Raw genomic sequence first — 13,114 nt, 5'->3', positions numbered from 1 at the left:
GAATCAACAGTGTGGGGTATTTATAAGAATCATGATCACATTATAAAACATGCTCATTTTTGGACTATTATATGTTAATATGTGGTACAAAAAGGGTATCTTAGGGGTAAATATTGAGGTCATGGCACCGGTTAGAATTATTTCCTTATGTTCTTCAATTCAGCCATCACGGATTCGGCTATAGCGCAGCCATAGTGGGACCAATTGGGAGTGATAGCCGAGGGTTGAGTGTACATTTATACCATTTTCTTTCAGTTCAGAGACTACAAGTTCATTCTCAAGTCCACTTTACAAGACACACAGGAGTTATGTCAGTTGGTAAGTTCATGTATGTATACAGTGATTTATGGTGCTAAAGTACTGTAGTTGGATATGCAGGTGTTGGGGTCTTTGGCCAGGAGAGTTGAGTGAAATGGCTGGGTGGATTGGAAGCGGAAAGAGGTAGCGGTTGCAGCATACCGGCTTTATCAGCTCTTGGGTGCAGGAAAGCAGAGGCATTGGCCTTTTTTCTTGCCTTCACGGGTTGTGATACCATGTTATTCTTTGCGAACAAAGGTAAGATGACAGCCTGGAAGGCATGGGAGGTGTTTCCTGACATCACAGCCAGTTTTCATGGTCTGTCCGCCAAACCTATGTCTGTCTCCAGTGAACTCCACAAACTAGAACGGTTCATGGCAGTGGTGTATAACAGGACAATGGACTTGAAATCTGTGAACGATGTGCACAGGTTCTTATTCCTGAAGGAGGCAAGGACAATTGAACACATTCCCCCCACAGCTGATGCTGTTGAGGAACTTGACTAAAGAGCATAGTACCAGGCTGGACATGTTTGGGGCCAAGCTTTAGTTTCCCAACCAGAGCTCCCATCACCATCTGTCTGGGGTTGGCAGAAACTCAACAGTACTTGGCACGCTGTAAGGACAAAGTTGTCTGTTGTCCAGAACACCTGCTCAGAATTAATCAGTTGCCACTGTAAAACTATTTGTAAAGGGAACTACAAGTGCTACAAGGCTAACTTGCTGTGTACGTCATTATGTGACTGCGATGGACATTGTTTTAATATTTGAATTTGATTGAAAAGACATGCAATAGATGTTTGCCATTGTATCAGAGTTATAACGGAAATGGGCTTCAGCAGGTAGCCACCTTGAATTCCAAGATGGCCGACCTTCCACATCGGACAGTGATTCCATTGGATTGCCAGACCCTGAGAACATAGGGTTAGTCACTGGAATTATGTTGCTGTCAGTCATGGTATTGGAGTTATTGAAGAAAATAGGGGTTCAAAGGTGACCATCTTGAAATCCAAGATGGCCGACCTTTGCCGGGTCAAAAAAATAATTCCATTCAAGTGCCAAACCCTAAGAACCTGGGGTTAGCCATTGGAATTATGTTTCTATTATATTATTGGAGTTATTGTAGAAAATATGGGTTGAAAGGCAGCCATTTTGAAATCCAAGATGGCAACCACCAGGGGCCCAAGATTCTGGAGGTCCATCTCAAAAAATGATTGTCTGGGTCCAGTCTACACCTGTGCAAAATTTGGTGCTTTCCTGAAAAAGTGAACGATTGTTTGCCTTATCCGCTGGACTAGTAAACCACTAACTCAGAGACGAACGGCCATCTCTTATGGGTTTATGGTTTGGCTCTAGATAGATATAGGGGGCACGGTGGCTCAGTGGTAAGAGTGTTGAACTTGGAACCAGGGGGTCATTAGTTTGTACCACACCCGGTAGCTGATATGCCGGGAGGGGTAGCGCCCTCTTGTTACCTAGCAGGGCTACATGATCTAATAAGGTCTAGCTCGGGGGAACATTTCTCCCTTTCTAGATCGATAGATAGACACACTCCTATCATAGTTTCTTAACTTTGCATCATCCCTTAACTACCTGGAAGTCATCACTATCATCTAGCTTGGTCTCATCCTTGACCACCCTTGTTTCTAAATTACCTACCATGCCTAACACTTCTGCTGCCACTTTTCCATACCAGCCTCACTTTCCCACTCACATAACCAGTCCTTTACATTAATGACCTCATTCTTTCTTTAAATTTCTCTACTAAGTCTACCTGCTAAAATGCAAATTAATTTTCTTTAAGGACTAAATACATGCAAAATGAGGGCTCATTAGGCAGTGTATTTAAATTCATAGAGATTCTTGTCTAATGGCAGCTCTTGTTGCAGATCCACAGCTGAAATTGACTCTGCAAAGCAGACCTAAGCAGTGTGGTCATCAGGGAGCCACCTGAGTAATATATACATGGTAAAGTGTTGACAGATATATAGGCACATGTTGTGTTGTCTCAGTACAGTACTGTACATCCTACATGAGGTGCCTCTTCCAAATATATGTGGCTTATACTGTCTGTTCATAATGTCTTTCATTGTAAGAAGTGTGAATCACTGGATGAGTGGTAGGAGGTGATCCAGGATCATTTAGCTGTTGTGATATCCTTTGTATTTACTGCTGTACAACTGCTGTATAGACACTGGATAAGAACTGGTAAAATAAGGAACCCAGTGGTATTTTAGACTGCATTAACAGCTTAAAACTCAGCAGTGAACTATTTAAAAATATGGTTACATAGTACTTACAAGTGCAGAAGCAGTTATTGTTCTGTAATAATGAACTTTGTATCAGCAATATTGTTTAGTGGAGACCAGTTTATGGCAGGAATTAAGAGAGTTTGGGGGAATCTTATGACAGGGTGATAAAGGAAGAACCAGATGTAAAGATATATAGAGTCTGAGGTGGATGACAAAATAATGGAGGTGGTAAAGGAAGAACCTGGTCTAAAGTTACAGTGTGAAGTAAGTAACAGAATAATGGAGGTGGTAAAGGAAGAAACAGATGTAAATTTAGAATGTGAGGTGGATGACAAAATATTGGAGGTGGTAAAGGAAGAACCAAATGTAAATTTAGAATGTGAGGTGAATGAAAAAATACTGGAGGTGGTAAAGGAAGAATCAGATGTAGAGTCAGAGTGTGAGGTGGGTGACAAAATATTCCTCAGTGACAATGAGACTGTCCTGGACACAGTGTCCTCAGCTCAAGTTAAGCAGTTCAGATGTTTAGAGTGTGGTAAAGCATTTCCTTTTAAGAGCCGTCTTATCCGACATGCAGTTATTCATTCAGGAGTGAAGAATTTTAAGTGTGATGAATGTGGTAAACAGTTTATACAGAAGGTTGATCTCACTGAACACCTATTAATTCATTCAGGAGTGAAGAATTTCAAGTGTGATGAATGTGGTAAACAGTTTACACGGATGACTGGTCTCACTCAACACCTATTAATTCATTCAGGAGTGAAGAATTTCAAGTGTGATGAATGTGGTAAACAGTTTACACGGAAGACTGGTCTCACTCAACACCTATTAATTCATTCAGGAGTGAAGAATTTCAAGTGTGATGAACGTGGTAAACAGTTTACACGGAAGACTGGTCCCACTCAGCACCTAGTAATTCATTCAGGAGTGAAGAATTTCAAGTGTGAGGAATGTGGTAAACGATTTACACAGAAGCGTGATTTCAACAAACACCTATTCATTCATTCAGGAGTGAAGAATTTCAAGTGTGATGAATGTGGTAAACTATTTGCACATAAAAGTAATCTCACTAAACACCTATTAATTCATTCAGGAGTGAAGAATTTCAAGTGTGATGAATGTGGTAAACAGTTTACACGGAAGAGTAATCTCTCTCAACACCTATTAATTCACTCAGGAGTGAAGAATTTCAAGTGTGATGAATGTGGTAAACAGTTTACACAGAAGAGTAGTCTCACTCAACACCTTTTAAGTCATTCAGGAGTGAAGAATTTCAAATGTGATGAATGTGGTAAACAGTTTACACGGAAGACTGGTCTCACTCAGCACCTAGTAATTCATTCAGGAGTGAAGAATTTCAAGTGTGTTGAATGTGGTAAACGATTTACACAGAAGAGTGATTTCAACAAACACCTATTAATTCATTCAGGAGTGAAGAATTTCAAGTGTGATGAATGTGGTAAACTATTTGCACGTAAAAGTAATCTCATTCAACACCTATTATTTCATTCAGGAGTGAAGAATTTCAAGTGTGATGAATGTGGTAAACAGTTTACACGGAAGACTGGTCTCACTCAACACCTATTAAGTCATTCAGGAGTGAAGAATTTCAAATGTGATGAATGTGGTAAACAGTTTACACGGAAGACTGGTCTCACTCGGCACCTAGTAATTCATTCAGGAGTGAAGAATTTCAAGTGTGTTGAATGTGATAAACGATTTACACAGAAGAGTGATTTCAACAAACACCTATTAATTCATTCAGGAGTGAAGAATTTCAAGTGTGATGAATGTGGTAAACTATTTGCACGTAAAAGTAATCTCATTCAACACCTATTATTTCATTCAGGAGTGAAGAATTTCAAGTGTGATGAATGTGGTAAACAGTTTACACAGAAGAGTAATCACACTCAACACCTATTAATTCACTCAGGAGTGAAGAATTTCAAGTGTGATGAATGTGGTAAACAGTTTACACAGAAGCGTAATCTCACTCAACACCTATTAATTCATTCAGGTGTGAAGAATTTCAAGTGTGATGAATGTGGTAAACAGTTTACACGGAAGACTGGTCTCACTCAGCACCTAGTAATTCATTCAGGAGTGAAGAATTTCTAAGTGTGATGAATGTGGTAAACTATTTGAGAATAAAAGTAATCTCACTCATCGCCTATTAACCCTTTAACCGCAGGTGTCATTCCATAATGACGTTGCAAAAACTGGACCAAACCGCGGGTGTCATTCTCGAATGTTTGTGAATATTTTGAATACCCCGCGTTTTTTCCGTGCGCCAATTGTTTCAAGGGAGAGTAGCTATTAAGTTCTTTCACTCCAGCCGACCCCCACCTCCCTCTTCCCCCCCCGGGGCCCCACCTCCCACCCCCTGGGCCCCCCACCCCACCCCGGACCAAACACGCATCAGAATCTGTCCAGCTGTGTGAGTGACAACACTGCTGATGTGGAAGTGAAGTGCAGGCAATTACAGTGCCTTTTACCTGCCTGAGTGAACACAGAGTGGGTGTTTATTGTATGTGCAGTGTTCATATATGTTTATAGTATTATTATCAGAATGAGGTTGGCATTTGGTAATGGTGTGTGAGCAAAAAATAGTGATTACAACACCGCTGATGTGGCAGTGAAGTGCGGGTAATTACAGTGCCTTTTACCTGCCTCAGTGAACACAGAGTGGGTGTTTATCGTATGTGCAGTGTTCATATATGTTTATAGTATTATTATCAGAATGAGGTTGGCATTTGGTAATGGTGTATGAGCGAAGGTAATGGTGTGTGAGCGAAAAATAGTGATTTTACACCCCTCACTTCTAACGGCACTGCCCATCCTGTGAAAGTCAACAAAGTCATGAAACCTACATCAATGGAAAGCTGAAGGTTAGTACTTTCTAATGGTACCTTATTTTTTTCTCTAGCTTTATTCTGTGCAGTTTTTAAGGTTTAAATGTTTGTTTACATTTGGCTGAAACCCCCGCGGGAGAGGACAGTCAGACCAAAACAATACCTGCGGTTAAAGGGTTAATTCACTCAGGATTGAAGAATTTCAAGTGTGATGAATGTTGTAAACTATTTGCACATAAAGGTAATCTCACTCATCACCTATTAATTCATTCAGGAGTGAAGAATTTCAAGTGTGATGAATGTGGTAAACGATTTACATAGAAGAGTGATTTCAACAAACACCTATTAATTCATTCAGGAGTGAAGAATTTCAAGTGTTATGAATGTGGTAAACTATTTGCACGTAAAAGTAATCTCATTCAACATCTATTAATTCATTCAGGAGTGAAGAATTTCAAGTGTGATGAATGTGGTAAACTATTTGCACGTAAAAGTAATCTCACTAAACACCTATTAATTCATTCAGGAGTGAAGAATTTTAAGTGTGATGAATGTGGTAAACAGTTTGGCCAGAGAAGCAGTCTCACCAAACACCTACTAAATCATTGTGGTGGGAAGAGCTTCCAGTGTGCTGAATGTGGTAAACGGTTGACTCAGTTGATGTCATCTGACACTGTTTAATTCATTAATCTGCCCCGTGCCAGTGCCGTTTTAAAATGGTCTGACGTAATTGCGCGCTCAGTGCCAGTGCTGTTTTAAAGCAGTCTTGATTTTAAAAATTCATTGTGACCGCTATTTTCAAGCTAGGCGCGCAAGAACTGGTGTGCTTGTAGGGCAACCCTTCCTCTATCTGCTCTCAGGCGGCCTGGCCCATACACCCACGCGTTCCCGCCTCACGCTCACTCTGCCTCACTCTGCTTGTGTTAGTCATACAGTGCAGTGATGTCTTGCCGCGGTCTCTCTGACGAGGAGATTCAGGACCTCGGTAGGGTTCCATACACTGGGGAAAGCGATTTGGAGGATGACGACGTGCATGATAAGGACTACATCCAGCCTGAGGAGGAAAGTAGTAGTGATGATGAAATTCCCTCACTTAGAAAATCCAGGTATGTGGGCTGCACTAGGGCAACATGTGGTAGGAGGCCACCTGCATGTTGTTGTCTTGCACGTCACGACAATGAGGAGGAAAGGGAGGAGGAAGGTAGTCCTGCGGTTGAGGGGTGATTGGGGAGGCAAAGGATTTCACCACATGGGGAGGAAATGTGGAACATTTGGGAAAGCTCCATTGTTGGAGGAGAGTGACTCATCTTGCCCGCGCTCTCCCTTGCCCCCACGTGACCCAGCTCAGCCCAGCACCTCAGGACAAAGTCTTCCCGCCTTCCCCACACACAGCACCTCACGTGAAACTCTCCCCCCATTCCCCACACTTCCCCATGCTTCCCCACAGCCCGAGGAACATGGAGGTGATGATGATGATGAGGAAATGACGTGGGAGTGGGAGGACGGTAGTGACTTTGTCCCCCACATTCACCCGTTCATCCACGAAAATGAAGCCGCGTGTAGTGTCCTTGAACTTCACCATACCTCCAGTAGGCTTGACTTTTTCTGGAACTACATTCCCGTGGAGTTTGTTTAGAAGATTGCCGCCCTGACCAACGCCTTTGCTGCATTTGAACGTGGGGGAACAACACAGGCACAACACAGCCGATTGTTTGAACCTGACGTGACCCTGGGTGAAATGTATGTGTTCTTAGCACTTGTGCTTTTGATGGGGATATTGAAAAAAAATCAGCTTCCCTTGTATTGGACTGTGGATCCAGTAATGGTGACACCATTTTTTGGCAAGGTGATGGGAAGGAATCATTTTCAGTACATCCTGAGCCACCTTCATTTTTTTGACACCCTTGACCCTGCAAACGCAAAGAACACAGACAGGATGAGGAGGATACGTCTGGTTTTTGATCACCTTCGAGAGAAATTCCGTACCTCCTTCTCTCCATACCGAGACCTTGTTATAGACAAGAGTCTAGTGCAATGGACAGGTAATATTGCTTTTCGTCAGTATATTCCCAGCAAAAGACACAAGTTTGGCTTCAAAATCTTCGTGATGTGCGACTGTAAGACTGGATATGTACAGGACATAGTCCTGTACACAGGTGTTCAGATGGACATCACAGAAGATAGAAGTTTGGGACTCTAAGGGGCTGTGGTAAAAACGATGATTGAGGAATACCTTCATCGTGGGCATGTCTTATACCTCAATAATTGGTACACAAGCCCCCTTCTCGCCAGGTACCTTCACCTGCAGGAAACTGGTCTGTGCGGCACCGTAAAGAAGAACCGTTGGCACATGGTGAAGGTGAGAAGGAAGCTTCAGAAAAATGAGGTTGTTTTTTACAAATCACATAATATCCTTGCAACAGCCTGTCACCACAACCACGAAGTATTCCTCCTCTCGTCTGTTCATTGGCCTCTTGTACACCGCACAGACAGTGTAGATTACAGGGCAGAAGGGCAGCACCACGTCTGGAAACCAGAACCTGTCCTGGCGTATAATGTGAATATGCGACAGGTGGATCAATCAGATGCCATAATTTCCAGTGTTAACTGTGCCAGGCCCACGATGAAGTGGTATAAAAAATTATTCTTCCATCTCCTCGACATCACTGTCCTCAACGCTCGCTATCTCCGCGCACATACCACTGGCATCCAGGAGACCTTCGAGGGCTATATTCGTGAGCTGGTGCAGGAAATAGTGGGGGATTATGGGGAAGACAGAAGTGCTGCTCGCCACTGCCACACCTCTCCGCCTCACCTCTAGACACTTCCCCAAAATCGTCCCTCCAAGTGGAACACGTCAGAATCCCCAGCGGAGGTGTCACGTATGTGCAAACGGTACTGTAAGGCCACATATTTAGCAGAAGGACTCAAGGTATATGTGTGCAGAGTGTGATGTAGGACTGTGCCTATACCCATGCTTCAAGGAGTACCACACTCTTGCTAACTATTGAGAAACAATAGTGTGGTAACGACGAGCGATAAAAAGACACTCAAAAAGTGTTGTAAATACGAAAAAAGATGCACAGAAAGTGTTATAAGTACTGCATACAGTGATGATATGTTGTAAATATTTTCTCGTAAGTGTAAGTACTGAATGTTGTGGAACAAAGTTTTACATATGTTCTCGTAAGTGTTAGACCATGTATTCACAGTGAGATGATCAAAAATACTCTGGTAATGTCTGTGTATACTGAAGGCATGTAGAGGTGTGTGGTATGTAGGAGGACTGCTGGGCCTTGATAGCAGGCTGTGAAGCCTATGCCCAGAGTCGGACACATAAAAAAGAAAAAAAAAAATAATAATAATAATTTACTGTAAGTGAAAGGGCTGTACATTGTGAAGTCAAGTTATGCATATTTTCTCGTAACTGTAAGAAAATGCATTCATAGTGATACGTATAGTGTTGCATGAGTAAGTGATTCTTTTCCCCCCAAAACACGATTTCCTTATGAAATACAGTAATAAGATTTTTTTTTTCTTTTGTGGGTGTGAAGTGGACAGAAAATTGTTAAAACCATTTCTATACCTTCCCTGAGTCACGTTGGCGAGAATACCTGAGTTTACCTTGCATAGAAAACGGGTTTTCTCTCACTGCCGCTGGGGATTCCCCGCCTGCTCACACCTGTGGGCAGCTGGACGGACTATGAAAAATGCAATTCCAGCCTCTGGTGAGTTTTTTTATGGTTATATTCGTTTTTTTCACATCAAAATCTATCATTTTAGCAACAACAAAAAAAAAAAAAAATTGGCCGGCAGGGGGGTGGCACTGAGGGTTGAAGTGGCCGGCACGCAGCCGGTTAAGGGGTGAAGAAATTCAAGTATGATGAATGGGGTAAATAGTTTGAAGTCCTCTCCAGTATCAGTTCAGGAGTTAAAAAATTTGAAATGTGGTGACTGGAAAACTGTTCAGAAAAAATTCTTATTCACTTGGCACGTGACAGTTCCTTCAGGTGTGATAACAATTACATGGTTATGATAAATGTGGCAAAGGTTGTAGAAGGAATCAGGCTTTAACCATGTATGGTGCCATTCACTAACAAGTGATGGAGAAGACATGTTTTATCTCTTAGGCTGGATTGCCAGTTTAATAGAAAATGTTTAAAAAGTTGGTTGTAGGAAAAAAAAAAACTACATGTGAGTGCTTAGGTCTGAAGTGCCCCTTTAGCTACTGTTGGTACTTGTGGCTGGCCACACCTAATGCAGCGTGTGATACGATCTACTGAGCCAAGACATTATTAACCATGGGTGATAATCAGTGATAGATGGGGGCACTCACCATCAACTCACTCGATGTAGTGCTGCTGTTGGGTGTCTGCCCTTTCCTTTCCTCCATCCTTCATTTCTTCCATCCTCTTTTCTCTCTTTCCTTCATTCTTTTGTTTTTGATTGGAGATATGAATGGAAAAGAAGGAAATGCGAAGGTGGATGGAGTAGTTGGTGAGTGGGGTGCGCCTGCAGAGATGGATGAGAATGGCAGTGCTTTAGTGGACATTTGTGCTGGGAGGGGGTTGGTGATAGCCAATACCCTCTTCAGGGACAAAATGATCCATAGGTATACGTGGCGAGAGATGAGAAGGGTTGGTGGTGAATTGAATGAACGGAAGGCAGTGATTGATTATGTGTGTGTGGATGGAAGAATGAGAAGGTGTTTACTGGATGCAAGAGTATATACAGGTCGGGGGAGTGAACTTTCTGATCACCACTTGGTGGTGGTCAGAATCGAAGTCCAAATGAAATGAAGAAATAGAAGAAAGGAAGGACAGGAGGAAGTAGTGCATACAAGGAGGGTGGAAATCTTACAAGAGGAGGAAGAAAAGGCAGAATTTAAGAGGGAAGTGGAGGAGTGATTGGGTAAATATGGATTGGAGCAGATGGGGGACGTGAAAGGTGTGTGCAAGATATTCACAGAAGAAATCTGTGCAGCATGTGAGGTGGTATGTGGGGTGAAGAGAAGGCGAAAAAGGGTGCAGAAAACAGCATGGTGGAATGAAGAGGTGAGAGAGACTGTGGCACAAAAGAAGAAAGCATGTAGTGTGTGGATGAGAAATGGGTGTGGAAGAAGTTGAGAGACGGAAGAGAGAGTTATATGTAGAGAGGAAAAGAGAAGTAAAAAGATTAGTAAGAAAGAGTAAGAAGAGAGTGGATGAAGAATTTTGAAGGAATTTGAGTGTAAGGTGGATGTAACGTACAGTAAGACAATTTTCTGGACAGAGGTAAAGAGAGTTAGACAGGGTGGCAAAGAAGTTAGTTGTGGAGTGGAAGATAAAAATGGTAGATTACTAGTGGAGAAGGGAGAAAAAGTGAGCAGATGGAGAGAACACTTTGAGGAGTTGTTGAACATAGAGAATCAAAGTAATGCAAATATAAGTGACTGGGGAATGGCTGGGAGAAGGAGGGATGTGAGAAGAGAGGAAGAAATCAGTAGGATGAAAGTTGTGGAAGCAATGAAGAAAGTTAAAATGGGGAAAGCCCCAGGAATTGATAGAATGTGTGGTGAAATGCTGAAGCATGGGGAAGAGATAGTAGTAAAATGGATGTGGAAGATGTGCAGATTGGCCTGGGAGTAAGGTAGAGTCATGGAGGATTAGAAGTCAGCTATAATTATTCCCCCTGTACAAAGGAAGAGGTGAAAAAGAAGTGTGTGGTAATCATTGGGGCATTTGTCTTCTTACTGTAATACGAAAAGTATATGGTAAGACTTACTGACAGAGTTAGGAATATAACAGAGGAATTAGTTGGAGAACGGGGAGGCTTTAGGAAGGGAAGAGGTTGTGTAGATCAGATATTCATTCTTAAATCTTTAGTGTAAAAGTTTCTAGAGAAGGGAAAGAAGTTGTATGCGGCCTTCATGGATTTCAAGAAAGCATATGAGAGGGTGGATAGACAAGGATTGTTGAAAGCGTTAATACTATATGGAGTAGATGGGAAGTTGTTGAATGCCATGAATATGTATGAGGGTGCTAAGGCTGCAGTGCATGTGGATAGTGAACTGAGTGAATTTTTCTATTTGAAGGTTGAATTGAAACAGGGATGTGTCATGTTTCCATGGTTGTTCAATCTGCATATGGACAGGGTTATAAAAGAGATACAAGGTAGGGTAGTGGATGTTGGAGTAGCCCTGGTGAGAGAGTGCAGTGTTTGGAAACACGCTGTACTGTTGTTTGCAAATGATACTGTATTGTTAAGTGAAGACGAAGGGGAGCTGCAAGGCTTGGTGAGTGAGTTTGGGAGAGTGTGTAGCAAACGGAATCTGAAGGTGAATGTAGGGAAGAGTAAAGTGATGGTCTTTGAGAGAGGTGAAGTCAGTGAATGTACAGCGAGGTTGGATGGTGAGGAATTGGAAAATGTGAGTACGTTTAAGTACTTAGGTAGTGTGATGAGTAAGGATGGAGGTTTGGAGGGTGAAGTGCTTGAAAGGGTACAGCAGGGAAGAAAGGTTGCTGATTCTTTGAAAGCAGTGATAAGAAACAGGGAAGTGAGCATGCAAGTGAAAAAGTTACTACATGACAGTATTGTGATACCAACTCTAACGTATGGAAGTGAAACTTGGACGTTATTGGAAGGACACAAGTCAAGAGTGAGAGCAGTGGAAATGAGTTATTTAAGAGGAGCCTATGGAGTCACATGGAGAGACAGGCTGACGAATGAGGATATAAAGGAGCGTTGTGGTGTGAATGTGGATGTGATAGGAAGTGTTATGAGGAACACACTGAGGTGGTTTGGCCATGTGGAGAGGATGGAGGGTGAGAGACTGACGAAGAGAGTGTATGTGAGTGAGATGGAGGGGGAAGAGGGAGGGGTAGGCCGAGGATGAGATGGAGGGATAGGGTGGAGAGGTATATGAGAGAGGGGGGTGTGAGTTGGGAGCAGGGGAGTGAAATGGCGGGGGACAGGGCGACATGGAGGTGTTCGTGGCCACCCCAAATGGGATTGAAGCGTCTGGGAATAGATGGATAGATAGTGTATTTGTCCAGAGACACAGAGCAGCAATCATATCCTTCCCCATAAATAACTGAAAACAGTCAAGGACACTCATAGGATGGCTTTGATGATGTAGAATAATACTTGGATATACATCAGGAAAATCAGTGTCATATGTAGGGAGAGGGTTATGTCTGGTGTCAGAAAAAGGGTCAGAAAGAAGTGTAAAGTGTGTGGCAGTGCTGGCAACTGCACTGGTTGAGGAGGGAGGGGGGCTACATGACTCGTCACTGGCCGCAGACAACGTCTCAATACTCTCATCATCACTACTCTCAGTTTCAACTTCACTAACATTGTCTGGGTCAAATTCAGTATCATCACTTTCCACTGAATCATCAGAGAACTCAAAATCACTCATTGACCCACCGTCATATTCATCCTCACTATCAGACAGTGGTAACTGCTCCATAACTGCGTAATGAATCACACAGTATTCTCCCCTCACGCAATGCAAGTGGTACTGAATTTGAGGGAAGCCAGTGACTGATATATATAGTCCTGGGAGGCATGTGTTGCCAAATATATGGGATGTTAATTTGGTAAATATAAATGAAATATTATGATTGGTGTGTAGAAATTGCATCACAGAATTGGCAGTACATGAGTGGTCGAATTTCATAACATTTCACTGACGTATGGATCACACCACCAGGGGCTGGAGCTCTTTGTTTAC

At 42.5% G+C, this 13,114-nt stretch overlaps 1 protein-coding gene across 1 annotated transcript; it reads left to right on the top strand.

Annotated features, from left to right (window-relative positions):
• The first annotated feature begins 1,460 nt into the window (after window positions 1-1,460).
• LOC145410554 (uncharacterized) lies at window positions 1,461-4,666 on the top strand. Its single transcript, XM_080280673.1, has 3 exons — window positions 1,461-1,545; window positions 3,642-4,175; window positions 4,317-4,666. The coding sequence occupies exons 1-3, from the start codon at window positions 1,461-1,463 to the stop codon at window positions 4,664-4,666; spliced, it is 969 nt and encodes a 322-aa protein (XP_080136799.1).
• Window positions 4,667-13,114: the final 8,448 nt, after the last annotated feature.

This window comes from Coenobita brevimanus, chromosome 86 (assembly GCF_032717465.1).
Source record: "Coenobita brevimanus isolate Jiangsu-jjx chromosome 86, ASM3271746v2, whole genome shotgun sequence".
NCBI classification, from domain to species: Eukaryota; Metazoa; Arthropoda; class Malacostraca; order Decapoda; family Coenobitidae; genus Coenobita; species Coenobita brevimanus.
This window is presented reverse-complemented; position numbering and strand designations above follow the sequence as displayed.